The 21,741-nt window shown below is 41.1% G+C and overlaps 1 protein-coding gene across 30 annotated transcripts in view; it reads left to right on the top strand.

Moving 5' to 3' along the window:
- The window catches only part of MCF2L (MCF.2 cell line derived transforming sequence like), an 828,274-nt gene that overhangs the window by 661,023 nt on the left and 145,510 nt on the right, over positions 1 to 21,741 (top strand). For all 30 annotated transcript variants that reach the window (XM_069204968.1, XM_069204983.1, XM_069204981.1 and 27 more), the window contains 5 exons: positions 5,597 to 5,788; positions 7,752 to 7,911; positions 8,020 to 8,096; positions 9,651 to 9,727; positions 15,814 to 15,880. In XM_069204968.1, coding sequence (XP_069061069.1) covers positions 5,597 to 5,788; positions 7,752 to 7,911; positions 8,020 to 8,096; positions 9,651 to 9,727; positions 15,814 to 15,880 — 573 coding nt within the window. The remainder of the gene's footprint in view (positions 1 to 5,596; positions 5,789 to 7,751; positions 7,912 to 8,019; positions 8,097 to 9,650; positions 9,728 to 15,813; positions 15,881 to 21,741) is intronic.

The following is a 21,741-nucleotide window of genomic DNA, read 5'->3' as shown; positions in this document are numbered from 1 at the left end:
TCTCAACCGATGTTGTGCTATGAATTTACAAAGCGCATACTTCATGACTCCATACCAGCACTCCTACCAGTGCAGTTGCACAAACAGAGGCTCCTTTATTTTTTTGGTTGTGATTCTGAACACTGTACACCACCTGAGGAAAATGATGATGGTGGGCAGGGGAGCGACGATCTTCTCCCTCACTATGACAAAGATAATTTTTAACATGGAGTTTCAAGAGGCCAGTGTGCATAATACTTTCCCCGATTGGCCACTTGGACCACTAATGGAAGCAAGGACATCATGTAGCAGTCTGTCGGGCAGCTGAGGTTTCAGCTGCCTTCAGTTGAGACACCGACTAACAACCTTAGTGAAGTTTTGCAACCTGGGCCAGCCATGTCTGAACCTCTGCTTCCCTTTGACAAGGCCCTCACTAGTACTTTTATGGGCACTTGGTCAAAGCCTTGTTTTTGCCCATCAGTGAATAGGCAGGTGGCCAGATGTCACACACCAGCACCTGGTGGTCCTGATTTTCGCACCAAAAACCCCACCCCATAGAGCCCAGTAGTTAAGACTCCAACCAGCAAGGTTAACCCCAATTAATTCCTCATGACTCCAGATAGGGAGTCCCAGATGATCAAGTTGTTTGATAAACAGACATTCTCCTCTGCTAGCAGGCATTCAGATTGGTCAATGCTGTGTGTTTGTTGGCTTTCTACGTATGAACTGTGAGATCCTGCCAGCAAGATTGTGCCTGCAATGCTGGAAGACCCTGAGCCTCCCTAGCTCAATTAGTTCATGGTGATCAGGACACCTCGAAATATGTGATTTGCGCTTGGCCAAATTCTGCCGATTTCCTGGGAGGGGTGTATGGCACCATTGTAGTGCTTCGCTGCCACGTGTGAATTGGTTCCACTGTATTTTCTTTAGACATACAAGCCTTGCTCATGGATAAGCCATTTAATGGCTCACATCTTTTTGGTGAAGAAGCTGATTCTGCCCTGGAGTGTTGTAAGGAGAATGCATCTTGGCACGCTCTTGTGGTCTTTTGACCCCCTACAAAGCAGTTCTAACATCAGTTCAGAAAATTCAGAGGCTACTACAAGGGGCTGACTTATAGACAGCAACAAGTAGTCATCCCAATCCTTCTGAGACATGGGTCGTGGATCTGACAGGCCAGAATGGGCTCCAGTCCTCTCAATCCCCTTCCCTCACTGCAACAGCCACTAAACCGTTTTAGTTTGCCCTTAGCAGCGCACTCCTGTGGGTGGCAGGATTTCGTATTTCCTTCCAGGGTGGCGATCCATCATGATGTCTGACAGATGTGTCATATTATTAATTCAGCATGGCCATGCCCTGTCCTTTCTTGTTGCTCTTCCAAATCTTACCCCCATATCTTCATGTGGTTGAGGAGCACCTCTCCATTCTCTTACAAGAGGTACAAATGTTACTCTACAAAAGTGCCATTGAGAGGGTTCCACACTTACAAAAAGGAGAGGGCTGTTACTCTTGCTATTTCCTTGTGCTGAAAAAGGACAAAGGCCTCCAGCCTACATTTGACCTTCAGCTTATCAATGCCTTCCGTTTAGGACAAATTCAAAATGTTCACTCAAGCTCAGATCTTGTTTGCTCAAGACTGGATTGTGTCATAGGTCCTGAAGGATGCATATTTTCATGTACCGTCCAGCAGTCCCACAGATTTTACCTGTGGTTCAGGGTCACCCCGGAGCATTTTTGATTTTCAGTGCTCACTTTCAGCTTCACCAGCGCCCCTCAGGTGTTCACAAAAGTAACAACAGTGGTCGTGGCACACCTTTTGAAGTAGAGGATACAAGTTTTTCCTACCTCAAAAACTAACTGTTGATGACTGACTCACCACAATCAGTCGTAGACCACCTCCAGATAATGGCAAACCTCTTGACATCTTTGAGGTTCACAATCAACAAACCAAAGTCGCACCTGACTCCTTCACAGAGGCAGCCATTCATTGGAGCCATCCTTAATACAGTGCATTTTAAAGTCTTCCATTGCAACGAGTCCGGGGTATTTGGACTATGATCCTGATGTCAAGGGAAATTACAAGATCAAATTGACTCTTAATGCTATACTGATGGTACAAAGGACATTCCCAATCCCCATGCTCCTGAAATATTCCTTGAACAAAGAATCAGATAAGCTAGAGACACAAGAGATGATATAGAAAACTGAAACGCTGAGTGGTTGGCCCTTGTTGTGGCTACCAAGAGAGGATTGGACAGCATATACTTATCTGTAGAGTTAAGAGACTTAAATTCCACTGTATGAGTAGACTGACATTGCCTGACAAGTATCATTGAGATATTGAGCTTACTAAACAAACCATGCTCAACATATCATCTGCATACCACCAGGTGGCACCTGAATCCGTAGCTCTCACTTCCTTCAATACTCCATTTGGGACATACAGCTTCTGTATACTGCTCTTCGGATTAGCATCTTCAGCAGACATGTTCCAAATAATAATACAATATATATTAAAAGATTTACACAAGGTAATGAGTTTTCCGGATGACGTATTGATTTATAGTGCTTCAGAAATGGAGTACAATAACAGATTAAGGATGGTTTTATGCAACCTAAGAGAAGCTGGGTTTACTATGAAAAGTGACAAATGCAAGACAGATGCATGTGACATCTGTGGCACACTCTCAAGTGAAGGAGTCAAACAAAGATCAAGCCTTGTTGGTGCTGCCTGTCCCCCACCCAACTAGCACAAGAATTACCCATAATGCTAATCAGTAACGTATCCACGTGATATTGTTTCGTGACGATGGTTTTTGAATTCCTCCTTACAGAGACTTCATCTTAAGGAAAGCTACTGTTTCAATTGTACAGAAGGGATATGTGTTATTACTTTGTTTCCTTTCCTTCCGCTGCCATTAATCTAACCTTCAGACCAATATCCACTTCAGAGTTAGTGTGCTGGCTTTGTGAACAACCTCATGTCTTTCTAATAGTCTGTCATCTGACATCTTAATAGATGCTCTGCATCAGGTAATATTCTGCTGCAAAATGCACTGATTTTCATTCCACAAATGCCTGTGGCTCAGTACGAACAGGGAATTCAAGAACCTACTGTAGTGGTTTCAAACATTTAATGTTTGCATGATGGGCTCTCACTTAAGTTTTACTGATACACAACTCCTGTGTGACTTAAAAATGTGAGAGCGCATGGTACATTGGAGTATCCACAATTAATAAAAAACATACAGTTTAAATCCTTAATTGTATTTAATTTCTAGAATCGCAGGCAATCATTGTCTGTAGTCTGTAATAGCTTTGCAGCATTTTATTATTTCGACAAGTGTTGGAACTTTTTTTTAACATCAATTGTTGAATTGCAGCTTGAACATATACATGAAAACAGTGAAGTTGTAATAAAAATAGGTATTATTATGAACATTGTAACATATACTGCAGTGCCAGAACCAAGGTAATTGGATAAGGGCCAGTAAGGTGCGTTTGCTCTATCAAGAATACTTTAAATGGCTTTTTATAACTAGGTCAGCATACGTGATACTGTTCATGTTCATACTACACTGTATACACATGTGTGTTTTTTTTTTTGTATATCTAAGTACGTAATTACGTTCAATTACCTTTTCAGTGCTAGCTCTAGTTTTGAAGCAGTGGTTCTTAACCTTTGATTTCTTGGGACTCCCCAGTTATTCATTACTGGAACCCAGGGATCGCCACTAAATCGGTATTGGAATCCGGGACCCCACTGAGTCATCATTATAAGCCGGGAACGGCAGTCTGAACATTTTTGATGATTTAAACCACAAAACAATACACACAAAAATACAGAAATAAGCATTCATCAAAAATACACAAATGATTAAGTCCCTCATTACGACCCTGGCGGTCGGTGTTAAAGCGGCATGAATACCGCCAACAGGCCAGTGGTATAAAAAGTGGGATTTTGACCCTGGTGGTAACCGCCATCACAGACAGACACTTTAACACACCGACCGCCAGGGGGGTAACAGCCGTCACAATCCCACCCTCAGGATTACGACCCGGCCTACCGCCATGGTTTTTGTGCCAATCTTACCGCCACAAAACCATGGCGGTAGGCACTATCAGTGCCAGGGAATCCCTTCCCTGGCACTGATAGGGGTCTTCCCCGCCCCCTCCCTCCTCCTCCTCCCCGATCCCACCCTCCCTCTCCTGCCCCACGTACACACCCACACGCGCACCCATATACACACATGCACACACACACATACCCACCACCACCCACACATGCACACATACATACCCACACATCGCAACACACACCAACATACCATGTCCCACACACGCATTTACACCACACAACATACACTCACATTCAGTCATTCACGCACGCATTCAACGTGTCTCACACCCGCATGCACGCATACCAAAACATACACCTCCCCCCCCCCCACATACACACAACACCCACCACCCGCCTCTTCTGTCGGAGAACCCGGCTTACCTGCTTGTAGGGGGTCCTCCGGCTGGAGACGGTCCGCGGCGCTGCTGTCAGCAGCAGTGTCCACCGGCTAAACACCACCAGGCCTTATTATTGGTCATGATACGGTCAGCGGTGTTTTGCTGGCGTGGCGATGCTGCTGTCATGACCGTCGGTTGTATTCCGTCAGCATTCTGGCAGAATACCGTCGGCAGTCATAATACACGTAGACGGCTGGTAGCCACAGCGGTGACATGTTGGCAGCCGTTGCCGTGGCGGTAGGCAGCAGTTACCGCAAATGTTATAGTGAAGGCCTAAGTATTTTATTTAATTCACAAAAAATGTTTCAAAAATCATTGTTTAAATTCTAATGGGAAAAGAGGACTTTTTCTAAATTCAATTGAGGCCACTCATCATTATGTTTTATGAACTTCCACTGCTGATGAATCAATCTGAGGGTACTTTCTTAATTTTTAGTTTGGTTTTAAATTCCTTCACATTTACTTAACATTTTTAAATGTTCAGTTTTAAATTTTGTTTCTTTATTTTTATAAATGCTATTAATCTCTTAATATTTAATTTCCAAAGCAGTTGCGGGCCCCCTGAGTACCCTTCATGGACCTCCATTGTCACCAGACCACAGGTTAAGAACCACTGATTAAAGCATTAGCCTTATTCCCCCTTAAATATAATGTGATGGTTAATTTTACTGGTCACAAAATGCCTGCCTGCTCACATAAGAGGGGAAGAATATTGCATTTTATATGTAAAATGACTGACCTTTTTTCTTTTACTTTTTGTGACATAATTTTCCATTCTTAGCTTGATGATGTGTAAACAGAAAGAATAATTAGGATGAGAGAAAGATTCACAATAGAAGTCAAAGATGGCTTGGATAAAGCAAGGCAATATTTAGGATTGTCATGGTAAATAAGTACTAGAATATACATTCATGTGGTCTTACTGTGAATCATCCTATTATGGAAAGCATTTCCATTTTTACTTTATCATTTTTTAATCTGACATTTTTATATGTCAGAAATTCATGATAGAATCCCTAGCATTAAGGTCACTTAATTAAGTCAATTGATACATGTTTCCAGTGATAAATATTAAAAATGTCTTCTTCCCATGATTTAGTCAATGAAGTGGTGCGATGAAGGAATTTATCTCCTAGCCTGTCAGCCGGTTGACAAGTGCCAGTCTCAAGATGGAGCTGAGTTGGCGCTGCAGGAGATTGAGAAGTTCTTGGACACAGGAGCCAACAACAAACTTCAGGACCTGTCAAATATTTATAGAGAATATGATGCAATTCTCACCACAGAGCTCAAGGTATTGTGCTGCAGTTAAATTACAGTTCAAATTTTACAATACTTTATTTGCCACAACGTGTGATGTAATCCGATTTAGCCATAAGTAATGCTGCACAAAAAATGTAAAGCATTCATAAAAGGTAATACATCTTAATTCATTTATGAAAGGGTCTGATAAAAAATGTCATGATCATCAGTATCATTATTTAATCAGTATTAAGTGCATGTCAGCATTACCCTTAAAACAAGAAAAACGTGATACATTTTATATGAATATATAGGTCCCCATAGGAAAAGTGATGCACATGATTCATGGACACAAATGTTTCAGCTCAGTAGTTGATCATTCAGTTAATTACCATAGAGTTTAGCCATATTTATCTAATTATCAAATGTTTAGCATATGTAAGCATAAATGGCTAAAATCATTCCCTACTACAGGATTGGGTTTTCTGGGCAAGCTCTCCCGAACTTACTCTTCATTTCCTTCAGAGAATGCTTAGCAAGGGTTCATTTTGAAAAGTCTTCAAGGTTAAGGGAAACAATTTCTTAAAAACCATATCTGTATTCTTCAGATTTATATTTCTGTGTAAAAGCGGGCAGTAGCTTACCATATTAACCAGTCTAACAGGACAGTCTTGGATTTTAGCAGATTCTAAATTGCTTAAACACCATTTTAGAATATTTTTAGGCAAAATGTTTTACATTTTGGCTGTTCATCCACTTATTAATAATTGCTTGCAGAAGGGCTTGGGTCTAACTATGGTTGTGTTTAATTGTTCCTGTATGTTTTCATTAGCCGTTGTTGAGTTCTTTGTACCCTATCTACATTTTCCGAAAGATTTTTCTGAACCTACCTCCCTCTAAAGAAGTGCTATTTTCAGTTGATCTATTTCACTTTCATCATGCCCATAACTTTCAAGCCATAGGCCAGAGATCCACCCATTTTGTCGTATTTCTTTAATTATCATGACTATTCCTTTTAATATGCTGTACAGCAAACTAATCATTTTGGTGGAGGTATTTTTCAGGGTATTTACTGCACTGCTTGAAACTGAATAGGTGGCATCATCTTGGCTGTGTGCGGATGAGCACCATGTATAGAAGAAGTGTGCACTGCACACCCTTGTATTTACAGACTAATAGTCCGTATAAATGCAGCTGCTAAATTTTTCTTTTTGAAATACCGTTTGGACAGTATTGACCACTGGCTTATTCATTATGTTATCCTTGCGAATGCTAAAGCAGAGCTTAAATGGGGAACAGGGAACACATTTGGAACTGGGAATGAGGCTAGCAGTATTAGTTATTTAGTATGTTGATGTCTAGATAATGATTGCTGAGGTTAAGCTTAGAATAACCAGAATCAGTTGTGTTTGGCCTGTCAGTCCCACTTTATGGGTCAGAATCTGTAGGCACCACATGTTATTCAAAATTAGTGGACCCTAAACAACCTATTGAGTGTGTATTTTTCTGCGCTTCTTCCCTTGGGGTTCTATATGTGTTTTGTTTCGAATAGGACTTGAAATAAATATTTCAGATGTTTTACCCTTAAAAACATTTCTAGGCTTGATCTGAAGACGACTTTGCTTTAATTCACTATTGGCCTGTTAATAAAAATTAAATTATGTGGCTTTAAGACCATTAAGGCAGAGTATACTTTATTGCTGAAAGACAATTCTTATGTTAGTGCACTCTATAAATGACTTCACTTTCACCTACAGCGACAATAACTCCCCAGCAGAGATGAGGGGCTAGAGGTGAACTTTCTACCTTTAGCAGCCATCGCACAAAAGTGCAAAAAAAAAACCGAGGACTAGTGTTTGTGATGGAGAGAAACTTCCTGGGAGCCACCCACCACGGGTGACATTGCGGTCTTCATGGGAGTCTATGAGCATATATTAACAATATTAACAAGTTAGAAAATGTTATGGAACAGCAATTCAAGACATATTATTGAATACCTTATTTTATTGTAACAGGAACATGTACAAAAAGTATTTCAGAAGCAGGAAAGCATGCAAGAAATGTTTGAGAAAAGACAAGGTAGCCTTCGGAAGCTTGCTGCGAAACAGATGCGGCCTGTCCAACCAGTAGCACCAAGACCGGAGGGTTTTGTCAAGTCGCCGTGTCCTTCACCAGGTACTAGATGGTGTTTACTATGTTCTCTCACATCTTACAGACCTAGACCAAACTGTTTGTATTTGTCCTTTATAATATATGTCCAACCTATTTGTTTTTCAATACCAGGTCTCAGAAGGGGGTCTGATTACTCTTCTAGTCCAGAACATAATGCAATCCGGAGAATAAACTATGCAAGAGCCAAGGTACTGTGGCTAAGCGTAAACAGAGGACAACAACAATTGACATGCAGCAACGATTTCATTGTAGCTGTCTTTCCCATACTCCCACATTCTGTATACACATTTGATTAGCTGCTTGTCCCCCACCAAACTGCTTTCAGTGGGTCAACAAAACATTTTATTGCACTGCTCTATCCCTTACATTATCGCAATCACTAATTATCAAAATTAGTTGAAACGTTATTTGTTATTGTTAAGATTGACCAACGGTGTTGTTAATTCGAGATTTAAAATTAATAGTTCTATATAGTGCTGTTTGTTGATGTATTGATATCTGGATGCTGGTAAACAAAATGTTACTTCTACTGTGTTCTAGCCACAGGTTTGTGGCCTTGTTGGCATATCGTGTGTGTGTGTGTGTGTGTGTGTGTGTGTGTGTGTGTGTGTGTGTGTGTGTGTGTGTGTAGATGTAAAGTTGGCCACACTGGGCTGCTGACTGATGTTATGGTGCCATGTACTAGATTGGTCCCTTGCCTAGAAGCCACAAAACTCATTTTTATTACTGGAGTTTGGGACAATCTCTCTGTTGAGCTCTGACAATGCTCAGAAACATATGGCAAATAACAGGAATATCCAATATCTACACATTTTGGCCAAGAACATGATGGAAATCAATGGAAAGAATGATGTTCTGTGGATTTGATCATAGATACACTCAGAAGGCAAGGGACCAGAGAATATATACTTGGAAGATCTAAGCCATCTTGGATAAATAAGTTGGAAATTGTTTAACATGGTTTAAAGGCGGCTCTGTGCTCCACATTTTTCTTAGATATGGTTGATCTTGATTTGGGTATTAAGAACTGTTGTGAATATAGAAAAAACAATAACTGACTACATTTTGTGTTCACAAACAGTCACTTTTATGATCAATGAAAAGTCATGACCTAATTCTGAAGCATCACTCTGCTAAACACAAAAACATGAATTGCTATCACCAGCATGGTAATAAATTACATTTATGGTTAATGCCCGAACAGCTGTGAACATTTTATAGTCGCATAATTTTAAAGAATCAGGTATTCACACCTGCAGCTACGGATCAATATCACAGGTCTGTTTCTTGAAAGGGATTCAAGAAAACAGTGGTTCCTTTAAAGGAGGTACTTGGATACTTTACTTCAAAACATAAAAACAAGTATAACCTATGTACTGAATTAACAGTCATTAAGTCACTGTAACAATAGCCATCACATATATAGATATGTAAAAAGGCACTCAATAAAATGGTGCATTGATAGTGCTTCGTGACAACAGTGAGGAAGTGTGCTTGTGACTATAACAAAAACAACCAATGCTGACTGAATAGTAGTTCAATTTACAAAACTCCAAGTCCTATTTGGGTTCAGGTTTAAGCACAGTGTATTAAGGTGATACACTCAACATCTATGTGCATTGATGTTTGGACCCCCTAAAAATGATTCAGATCCAGGTCTAAATTGATTCAGAAGTGGCAGTGCTGTGCATAAAATAGCCCATTTTATTCCCTTATCAATCACGGACATGTTTACTTTTCAGAGTGATTTGGGAGACAGCGGTCGGCCAAGAAGCGGTTCTGTAATGGACGATGATGAAAATTTGGCTGTACTACGGAGGTGAACTCATTTCCCTGTTTTTTATTGGTTGCTTTTGGGCATTTTGGGAGCAAACATATTTTACTTTGTAAGTATGAGGATGCAATGAGAAGGAACAAACAAGATTCAATTGATGAAGTTAAATTTGTTTTCATCTTGATGATATAAATAGTGAAGTGGTTTGTTGACACTAAAGGAAAGTATCAATAGGTTGTCAAACATAATCTAACAATTTTTTTTAATGTTGTTTGTATTTTGTTAAAAGAAATCTACTCTGAATAGATCCTACCAAAGTATCATTTGGATGATTACATTTGATCCACCTTTCAAATATGCACTTAAATAGTTTAAAGGTTTGGAAATTAATATAACCAGAAAGCCAAAGCAATATGGAATATGCAAAATCTTATAAAGAAAGGAAAAATTCCTAATGTGGCCACAGAACACATCGTTGTTATAGATAAACAGCAACAATCACAACTAGCCTCCTCTTCTGAGCCATAGGCCTGGTGTAATTAAATAGCATAATTCTTTGAGGAAACATTTTGAATATATGCAGTGAGATTCTAGTCACACCTTTGACACATTTTCAAGCTTTTAATCATAAGAAAATTTACTGAAAGGAAAAGAGCACTGTGGAACCCCCACAATTGAAGGAGTCAAAGCATTTTCTTGAATACCACTTACAGAAATTCTTCCCTGTATGTGGCTCTCAGGATCTCATAATGACCCCCTCCTCACACCAAAAATACTTAAAGCTAAGATCTCCTTAGTTCCAGAGACCATACTTCTTACATTTAATTGCAGCCTGACTAACAGAAAAGTTACCCTTTCTTCAAAACAAGCCAATGTGAGGCCTGTATTGAAAAAGCCCAATTTGGACCTTAAGCTTCTAATTAATTATAGACCCATCTTGCGCTTGTCATTTTTTCTGATAGCTCTTGAGAAGTGGGTCTATTCACAAATGTGGAAATTTGATGAAGATAGCATACTGTAAAGGTCAACACCAGGCTAGTTTTAGACCTGTACATAGTGTACAGACAGTGGCGGTGTCCAACCTTGATAATATAATGAGAGCAACAGATAAGGTATAAGTCAGTTCCCTTTTCCTTTTCGATGAATCAACTGCTTTAAATGCCACTGACCATATCGTACTAATTTCCAGTCTTTTGGTAATGAAAGAACGCAAACTGTGGCAAGTTCTTCTTTTTATGTCAAGCCCACAGTCCTTAAATATACAATGCTGCAGGGCTCAATTATATCTCCATTATTGTTTAATATTTATTTTTCCACTGACACTGGCCCTTCATTGTTTGGGTCTAATTTGTACCTGTGCACAGATGATACACAGTTTCTTCGGACAGAAGAAGGTCTTAAGTCAATCTCCTTCTTCCATTGAGGAAATTGCATTTTATTTTCAATACACCAGATATTGGATGTCAGACAATTTTTTTACAGCTAAAACAACTAATACAGAACTCCTAATCCCCAACAGTTCACAATATTTCAGTATTGCCTCATTGGCCCTCTGAGATGGGAGTATGCCTTATTCAGGCAAATTCAGTGAGAAGCAGATATTACTATCAATTCAAAATGCTCTCTGATCAATCAAGTAGCAAATGTAACCAAGACCTGTTTGAGACAGCTACAATTTGTAAAGAAACTGCAGTTTTTTTTTTTTTTAGAGGAGAACCTCCGTTCTCCATTCGTAACTGTAATGATACACTCCTGACTGGACTATGGGAACGTTATCCATTTGGGATCTCCGAAAGCCTTTATGCAATAGTTGCAAATTGTTCTAAATATGGCTGCTCGTCTGATTGCCAAACAACCAAGAACTGCTCTAATGTTGCCAGTCTTATGCAGGTTACATTAATTACCAATCAGAGACAGAACTTTCGGAGCTATGGTGCTCGTGCATCGGGCCCTATATTTGCTCTGCCCAGAATTCCTGGCTGCCAAATTTCAGTGGTATGCACCTTCCTGCAAACTGCATTCTATTCACCTAATCAAGGTTCCCAAAACTAAGACAAGTAGGTTGGGTGACAGAGCCTTCTCAGTGGCAGCTGCCAAGTTACGAAATAAAACAACTCTTTCTCTTCTTTCGGAATCAAACCCACGTAAATTAAAGAAACAACATAAAATGTTCTTTTCTGAACCAGCTGTGTAGTGGCCTACTGTGGTTAATATGGTTTAGCATAGCCTTAATACACCCTGGTGATAGTGTGCTATATAAATGCCTATTCATCAATTCATTCATCAGTTCATTCACTCAATACATTAATGATCTCTTTGTTTAAAAGTACATTGTGATTGAAGAACTTGTCACTTCATTATTATTGCCTCTGTGAGAATTTGTACCCTCTTTTGGGTTGGTGGTCTTCTTCTTTCTTATGACTGGACTGTTGGATTTGCATGAGCAGCCTTTATGCCATAAAAACTGCTTACCTGCTGGCTGCATGATGAGGACTTTGCCAAAATTTCAGCCAAAAGGAAGAGTAAGAATATGCCTCACTGAGCAACCCTTCTTCCTAGAAACACACATTAGGAATCCTGGATTGGTAGGATTTTTCAATTCCAACCCTCCAATGCCACTAAATCATAATATGTCAAAGAGAAGTCCTGTCATTACCTCGGTTGATTCTTCCCATATCTGTTATGCAGGTGTTCATAAAAATGCTCTCTTCTAGGATCTGGAATTGAAGCCAAAGGCTGCAGAAGCCACCTCCCTGAATGTTATCTTATCTGGGGTTTCTAATTTATGTGTCAAAAGATTAGTCTATACCTGCCATACTTGTGCCATGGTATATGTAAAACAGACCATAGTTTAGAAACCTCTGGCATCTTGTTTTCTGCCATTTCTAAAAGGTCTATGGACATGCAGATTTCCTAATAAAGCCTCTCCAGATGTTTCAGACATTCAGTACTTTCTCACTTTTTTGACACTTTTATGTGTCCCTTTTCTATTTTGTATTTTGTCTTTCCCCTTAAACAGTCTCCTTTTTCAGAAAATAGTGAACCTTTTATCCTGCAACAGTTTTGAAATCAAAATGCCTAAATCATGTGATAACACCCCGCTTGGGCTATTTTTAAATGAGTGGCTACTGGGAACTGTTTGGATTTTCTGTGTGTCATTCATTTACTGGTTAAAAGTCACAATTTGAGTTCAGGATCTTTCAAAGTTGGGATTCTTGTTCACGTTTATTTAGGTTTATAAAGAAATGATTAAGGTATTTGGTGCCTTTCGCCAAATTTTTCTTACTCATTTTTCAACAGGCAGAGGTTTTTTTTTATATTTGGCTCTTTCTCACCTGTACGCTGTAAATATACCTTATTTAATTTGTTTGCTGGATGTTCTTGTTCCCATCTTGCACATTCTCACAGAAATCTTGAAGCTTAACTAAGTGACTTGTTTCTCCAGAGCATTGCAGATTGACTTCCTCCTTAATGAACTGAAGTTGAGCTTTTTTGAGGAAATCTACAAACATCACATACCTATCACAGGAAACTTAATTTTTAGGATTTCTAAAACAAAATATAAATGACTTGCCTGCCTCATTGTTCTATCAAATAGAATAATACTGTTTATGTACCCCTATAGGCACTTTAAGTATGAAAGAAAAACATTTGAATACAGTGCCTTTCCGCAGCGATTATTCGAATGTGTGTTGGTCACTCTTAAAACCTAACTGAAGTTTACAGAGATCCATAGGATAAGATATGTATAAAACTGTTAAAAAACTTCAGGCAACCCACACAACATATTTAGACTACATAAACATATAAAGTAACAACTTTGAAGTTGTGGTCTGGAGCTGCCTGTGTCAAATACTGAGGTTCTCTCTTTGGGTAGAACAGATCATAATTCTCCAACTAGAATTAGAAGATTAAAATACACCTTGAAAGATTAGTGAATGAGCTTCCCGGAAATCTGAGTGCCATATCTGAAATTACAGCAACACACTTGTGTCCCCTTAAACATCTGTTGAACAGGACATTATTGATACTATTACTAAAGCCAGTAACACAGAACATTAAAAAGAATAAGCAACGTTGTTATATAGCTTATGTGATCTTAAAAGTAGAACAAAGCAGCAAGGAAACATTTAGGAAATCAATTTGTGTCCCAAGGAAAATCACGTTGGCTAAAACATGAAAAGAATCTTGAATCAGATGTACTAATTTACTGGCAGCAATTTGCGATCAGTATTTTTGTGACTAGTGGAATGTTGCAAAACCAACCTATGTACTAATATTTTGGTTTGGAAAATTAAGATTCAGAGTGGGTCACAATATGGCTAACTGTTAATATTCATGAGCTGGTTCACACATTGTGACTCACTCCAATTGGTGGCTTTGACAGGGACCGTGGCCTGCAAGGCTCAGAAGATGAATGTAGCTGATTGTTTTGGGAGCTGCTTGTTTGTCTTGAAGGAAATGTGCTGCTTAAAAAAAGTTTATTTGAGAGCTAACAGTAGTTTAATGAACTACTACCCACTCCCCTTGAGTCTTTAAAAGCAATACACAAATATCTTACCAACCCAACTTGGGCGTCAGTAATTTTTCAATGGGTTGCAACCGGAATTCTGATTGTAGACTTTAGATACTTCTCATCAGTGGCAGCTGACTGCTTTAGAAAGTGGTGGGGCGATCAGGTGGGCACTCCAGGAATGCTCTTTGGGGAAACCACAGAGCTTTCAATCGTGGTCCGTTGTAAACAGTGTTTAAAACAAATGACGATTAAGAGCTCTGGGGTTGAGGCTGAACGCAGTGCAGGTTTCTCACTTACCTACTCCTCTGCAGCTGGTCGCTGAAAGGCAGCAAGGGGTGTCTGAGCCAACTCCCCTCACAAAACCAGATGCTGCTCTCATTCTGTTAACCAGCATGAGAGAAGCACCAGGATTAGTTGGAGCAGGCTGGCTCAGCACTCCTACAGGGCTTGGAGGCCTACGCCAGCTCTCCACCCAGCTGTGTAAGACAGCTCGGGTTGGAGGGGTTTAAAGTATGCATGTCAGGCTGTCAGACTGGCCGTTGCAAGACAGCTGCCCAAAATGACATGTTCACTTTAAACTTAAGTTGAGCACCATTCCTCCTCCCCTGCTGCCAATCAGCAGTGATGGCCCCGCGCCAACACTTGGCTCGGGCTTGCCGGCTGCACTGAAAAATAAAATGGTAATAAAATCATTTTATTACTGTTTTATTTTGCATGTTTGTAGTGCTGGCAGCAGAGTGGGTGACACTTCTCCGCTCTTATGGAGGCACCACTGCTGCATCTTATAGCAGATTACTGTGTGGAACATACGCTGCAACCAGCCCCTCCAAATAGTGAATAAGCATGGAGTTACAAACCCATTTTAGTAGCCAGTAAAAATGTACCAACTCCGAAAATGGGTTTAGTATGATGTAAGAAATGTTTTGCAGTCCCAAACAGCGCATTGGACTGCTTGTGAAGGAACACATATTTAGTACATCTGGCCCATTGTTCATTAAAAACAGGGTAATACCTAAAATATAAGAATCAGCGAGTCTGGCTTTACTGGATCACACACGTGAGCATGAAGACATGCATGCATAAACTCGCTGACCTGTAGCCATGTGCACCCACAAAACTAATATAGACTCTGATGCAACACTTTCTGATCTGTGCAGCACAAAAGAAAAAGGCACACAGACAGAGACACACAAATAATCAACAAACACATACTCTGCCTCTCTTTCTCTCTCTCGCTCTCTCTCTCTCTCTCTCTCTGCTGAAGTGTTGCTGACATGCTTATTCTAGAAAAAGCTGTGAAAGTTTTTTTTTTGATGCCTGTATAAAAAACAAATCTTGTATACTGAAATGATAAGATCTATACATTGGCTTTATGGAAATGTGATTTTTGTTTATCTCACTATTGTACAAGCCTATTGCAGAGGTATGACGTTTATATATTTGGGGGGGAAGGGGCGGCGTCTAATTTGAACTTTTATATTTGTTTATGATGCATGACGAGTTGAACATTTTTGACTGTCAAACACCCAATAGTAAAACTCAAATGGTATTATGGATTTTACATTTTAGGCATTAAATTGATCAAATATGCATTCATTTATTTTGTATTTTTCAGCCATGTTATGAAGGAACTCATTGAAACTGAGCGTGTGTATGTAGAAGAGCTTCTGTGTGTGCTTGAGGTAAATATTCCCCCCATTTATACTTGTTTGAACAGTCAGTGCCATTTTCCATAAATGCCTCGCATACTCATGAACATTCTGAAAAACTGGTGATAAATTACACAATTCTTTGTTACTATGCTGTGATCAACATTATCAATTTACCGAAATGTTTCATCGATTATAGCATTATATTATTAAGGTATGCATTTATATGGAAGCATAGTTGTGGGAAAACACCCTTTTTGTGAGGTTCCCATCTTTTTTTTTTGCTGCATTTTATTGTTTAATTGTAATCTGTTCACTGAGCACTGCTGTCCAATGTGCAGTGTATGTGAAGTGACCCCTAACACATCTAGAAATTATCTAATCTCTTATTGGCATATTTAACTCCTTTGTAAGGACATAGTATATGATGTAGAAACTGCACGCACGGCTTTGAAAGTTAATTGGCACCTGTGGATGGCAGCACTTAATGTGCCATTTGCTAGTGAGACAAAAGAAAACATGACTTCAGGCCTAGCACTGAAGCCTGACTGTTGCAGGATAAAAAGGGCATTGTGCCCTGTTAAAATACCCTTTTTGACAGGTACAAACCTCTCATTTATATATTAGTAAGTCACCCCTATGTAGGCTGTGTAGCCTATAAGGTAGGGTGCATGGTATTTAAAAGTGGGACATGTCGAAAATGAATGTTACCATGTCCCTACAGTGACAAGGCCCTAAATGTTATTTTAACAGTGGCAGGCCTAGTTGTTCTATGTGGAAAATCAGAGTACAGTTCATATACCAATACTGTATTTCGGGAATGGGACCAGTTAGAAAAATAGTTAGGCAACTGTATTAATAGTTATTTGGAAAATTATACCCTCTCCCTTCCTAAAGCCCCTGGAGTCTAATTTGCATTAAATCTCCAACTTCTCCCAGCCTGTGCTTAGCCTAAGAAAAGGTGTGAAAGCATTGTGAAATTCTTCTATAGAGCACACCATAGGCTGATCTGAAAGGGCAGGGATGACTCCTCTGAGCTCATTAGAATATGCATGGTGGGAGCCCCTCTAGTTGACACCACCAGGTCAAATCCAGCAAGACAGGGTCTGTCTTAAGCACATGTGAAAGTTTTGTGCCCTTCAGAGGTAGCAAACATGATGCCACGATACATTTTTGTGTAACCCCTGTCTGGTTACTGAAGGACCCTGCTTTGTCCTACCATACTTCTGCCTCTAGGTTTTCTGTGGGCACAGTACATGCCTCAGACTGGACTTTAGTGTTAGATGTAGGCTGATCCTCTGCAAGGCTTCAGGAACATAGAAAAGCCAAAGAGGACATTTCCTCCCTAATAAATGCACAATATTATCCATTGGGAAATTTAAAATTGACTCTATTGTGTTTCTATGGTGTGCTGGATTGGAGAATTTTTCACTTGAGGGGCCTGTGTTCCTTTTATAAATACTAATGGGCCTGCAGCACTGATTGTGCCACCCACTTAAGTAGCCCTGTAAACATGTCTCAGGCGTGTCATTGCAGGGCCTCTGTGTGAAACTTCAATGCCAATTGAATTTGGCATTTAAAACCTCTTGCCAAGCTGTAAACTCCCCTTTTCCGACATGTCACCCCTATGGCCCTTTGTAGCCCATAGGGCAGGATGTCATGTAATTAAAAGGCAGATATGTACTTTTAAGTTTTACATGTCCTGGTTATGAAAAACTCCCAAAGTCGTTTTTCATCACTATGAGGCCAGTTACTCTCATAGGCCAGCATTTGGAATTCCTTCATATACTTTTAACCTGCAATTTGTGATCCGAAATGAGAAGATGCATCATGTTTCATATCATTGGAATGATTTCGGGTTTAGGGTGTGTATGGGCTTTTGGATTGTAAGGATTTTTTGGAGTTTAAGCTGGGTATGGGTTTTTTATTGGTAAGTTTTGTTTTCTTTTAATTTTGGGGGGTAAGGGTTTTTAGGATGTAAGGTTTTTTTTTAGGATTTAGGGTGGGTATGGGTTTTGGGTTGTGGGATCATAAGGATATATATATGTTCGATGGCATGTGTAGCTGCAGATACACATGCTGTGCATTATCCTGCCATCTAGTGTTGGGCTCGGAGTGTTACAAGTTGTTTTTCTTCAAAGAAGTCTTTTCGAGTCACAAGACCGAGGGACTCCTCCCTTTCGGCTCCATTGCGCATGGGCGTCGACTCCATCTTAGATTGTTTTCTTTCCGCCATCGGGTTCGGACGTGTTCCTCTTCGCTCCGTACTTCGGTTCAGAAAAGATAGTTATCCATCAGAAAATTCGACGGTATTGTTTGCGCTCGGTACCGGGTTAGTGCTAGCACATCGACACCGAAGAAAGAAGAGCTCTGCTGGCCCTTCAGGGCTTCCACTCCTCAGTGGGGCCTGGTCGGCCCGACCGCGTCCTTCTTCAAACCTCATGGACCGGACCCCCTTCCGCTTCAGCCCCAACTGCCACGCAAAGTATCCTTATACAGACCAACACTTGGTCTGTAATCTGTGTTTGTCCCCCGAACACAAAGAGGATACTTGCGAGGCCTGTCGGGCATTTCGATCCAAGAAAACACTGCGGGATCGAAGAGCTCGAAGACTCCAGATGGCGTCGACACCGACCACACACACCGACGTCGAAGAAGAGGAGAGATTCTCCATTCGAGATTCGGACTCGGACGAGTCCGAGAGCGAGCAGCCGAAGACACAACAAACCGTGAGTAAACCAGCCCCGGTAAAAACTCACACCAAAATAATGAAGGCCAAGGGGACTCCACCGGCAACAGGCCATGGCTTAACCCGAAAACACGGTGACCAAACATCGGCACCGAAAAAGACCTCCCAGCAGCCGAAGACATCCAACTCCGGTCGAGATACCGGCACCGACCAGACTCGGCACCGAGAGTTCAGCACCCCGAAAATCAAAAAGGTTTCCTCGGAGCCAAAAAAGACTATCGAAAAGATTTTGGTGCCGAAACATGCGCCCTCGGGCCAAAACAAGGCTCCTATACAGAGGAACAAGGCCTTTCAAAACAATTACAAGGTCACAGATTTGAACAAGAACTGGGTATGGGAGAGCCAGACCATACCAGAGGAGGCTGCATATACAAAAAGACACAGGGAGAATCAGAACTCTTCCTCCAATAAAGATGAAGCGCAAGCTCGCATTCCAAGAGGCCGAAATGCAGCCAAAAGCTAAAGTGGCTAAAGAAAAGACACCACCACAGTTCTCGCCACAGCTATGGCCAACACAGTCGCCACATCTGTCCCCGGTAGCAACACCCCCAATGATGCAGTCACCAACACACACAGGGATGAGCCAAGATGACCCAGATGCATGGGATTTGTATGATGCACCGGTCTCAGACAATAGTCCTGATTGCTACCCGGCAAGGCCGTCACCACCTGAAGACAGTACCGCATACATGCAGGTGGTTTCAAGGGCAGCTACATTCCATAATGTAGCATTGCATGCAGAGCCCATAGAGAACGATTTTTTATTCAATACCCTGTCATCTATGCACAGCCAATACCAAAGCTTGCCAATGCTGCCAGGCATGTTAAAACACGGCAAACAGGTGTTTCAGGACCCAGTCAAAGGCAGAGCCATCACGCCTAGGGAGAAGAAATATAAACCTCCCCCTAGCGACCCTGTATATATCACACAACAGTTAACTCCTGATTCAGTGGTAGTACGAGCAGCTCGGAAAAGGGCAAACTCACAAACTTCTGGAGACGCACCACCGCCCGACAAAGAAAGTCGGAAATTCGATGCAGCATGCAAGAGGGTGGCAGCACAGGCAGCCAATCAATGGCGAATTGCCAATTCCCAAGCTCTGTTGGCACTATACGACAGGGCACATTGGGATGAAATGCAGCATCTCATTCAGCACCTTCCCAAAGAGTTCCACAAACGTGCCCAACAGGTTTTTGAGGAGGGCCAAGCTATCTCGAACAACCAAATAAGGTCGGCTATGGACTCAGCAGACACGGCGGCGAGGACAGTGAACACAGCAGTAACCATCCGTAGACACGCATGGTTACGAACCTCCGGATTTAAGCCAGAAATCCAGCAGGCTGTGCTGAATATGCCTTTCAACGAACAACAATTGTTTGGGTCGGAGGTGGATACGGCGATAGAAAAACTGAAAAAAGACACGGACACGGCCAAAGCCATGGGCGCGCTCTACTCTCCACAGAGTAGAGGCACTTTTAAGAAGCCGCACTTTAGAGGGGGGTTTCAGGCCCAAACCACAGAGCCTTCCACCTCACAAGTCAGACCCACATATCAGGGCCAATATGAGAGAAGAGGTTTTCGAGGACAATATAGGGGTGGACAGTTCCCTAAAACAAGAGGGAAATTCCAGAGCCCAAAAAACCCACAAACCAAACAGTGACTTCAATGTCACAAACCCCCACCACACAACACCAGTGGGGGGGAGACTTACAGATTATTACCACAACTGGGAACACATAACTACGGACGCGTGGGTCCTAGCCATTATCCAACATGGTTATTGCATAGAATTCCTACATTTGCCACCAGATGTGCCTCCAAGAGCACACAATATGTCCAAACAACACTTAGACCTGTTACAACTAGAAGTCCAAGCATTGTTACAAAAAGAAGCAATATAACTAGTACCCAACCATCAAAAAGGAACAGGTGTTTACTCCCTGTATTTCCTAATTCCAAAAAAGCACAAAACACTGAGACCCATATTAGACCTCAGAACACTGAATCTTTACATCAAATCAGATCACTTTCACATGGTGACACTTCAAGACGTGATTCTCTTGCTCAAACAACAGGATTATATGTCAACATTAGATCTTGGGGATGCTTATATCCACATACCCATACATCCTTCCCACAGGAAATACTTGAGGTTTGTAATCCAAGGCGTGCATTACCAATTCAAAGTGTTACCATTTGGCATAACAACAGCCCCAAGGGTATTCACAAAATGCCTTGCAGTAGTAGCCGCTCACATCAGGAGGCAGCACATGCACGTATTCCCTTACTTAGACGATTGGTTAATAAAAACCAGCACTTAGCAACAGTGTCTTCTACACACAAAATATGTCATAGAAACCCTTCACAAACTAGGGTTCTCTATAAACTACCAAAAATCTCATCTACAACTGTGTCAAATACAACAATACTTAGGAGCAACAATCAACACACAAAAGGGGATTGCCACTCCAAGTCCACAAAGGGTACAAGCCTTCCAAAATGTAATAATAAACATGTACCCAAACCAACACTATCAAGTAAGGTTTGTAATAAAACTCCTAGGCATGATGTCTTCATGCATAGCCATTGTCCCAAACGCAAGACTACACATGCGGCCCTTATAACAGTGCCTAGCAACACAATGGACACAAGCACAGGGTCAATTTCAAGATCTAGTGTTGATAGACCACCAAACACACTTCTTGCTTCAATGGTGGAATCGTATAAATTTAAACCAAGGGCGGCCATTCCAAGACCCAGTGCCTCAATACGTGATCACAACAGATGCTTCCCTGATGGGGTGGGGAGCACACCTCAACCAGCACAGTATACCGGGACAATGGGACGTTCAACAAAGGCAACTGCATATAAATCATTTAGAGCTGTTAGCAGTGTTTCTAGCATTGAAAGCATTTCAACCGCTAATAGTCCACAAAAACATTCTTGTCAAAACAGACAACATGACAACAATGTATTACTTAAACAAACAAGGAGGGACACACTCATCACAACTATGTCTCTTAGCACAGATGATTTGGCATTGGGCGATTCACAATCACATTCGCCTAATAGCACAATACATCCCAGGGATTCAAAACCAGTTGGCCGACAGTCTGTCGAGCTCACCAACAGACACACAAATGG

The sequence above is a fragment of the Pleurodeles waltl genome, chromosome 8 (genome assembly GCF_031143425.1).
Source record: "Pleurodeles waltl isolate 20211129_DDA chromosome 8, aPleWal1.hap1.20221129, whole genome shotgun sequence".
Classification (NCBI taxonomy): domain Eukaryota; kingdom Metazoa; phylum Chordata; class Amphibia; order Caudata; family Salamandridae; genus Pleurodeles; species Pleurodeles waltl.
Note: the sequence above shows the minus strand (reverse complement) of the source record. Positions and strands in the feature narration are given on the sequence as shown.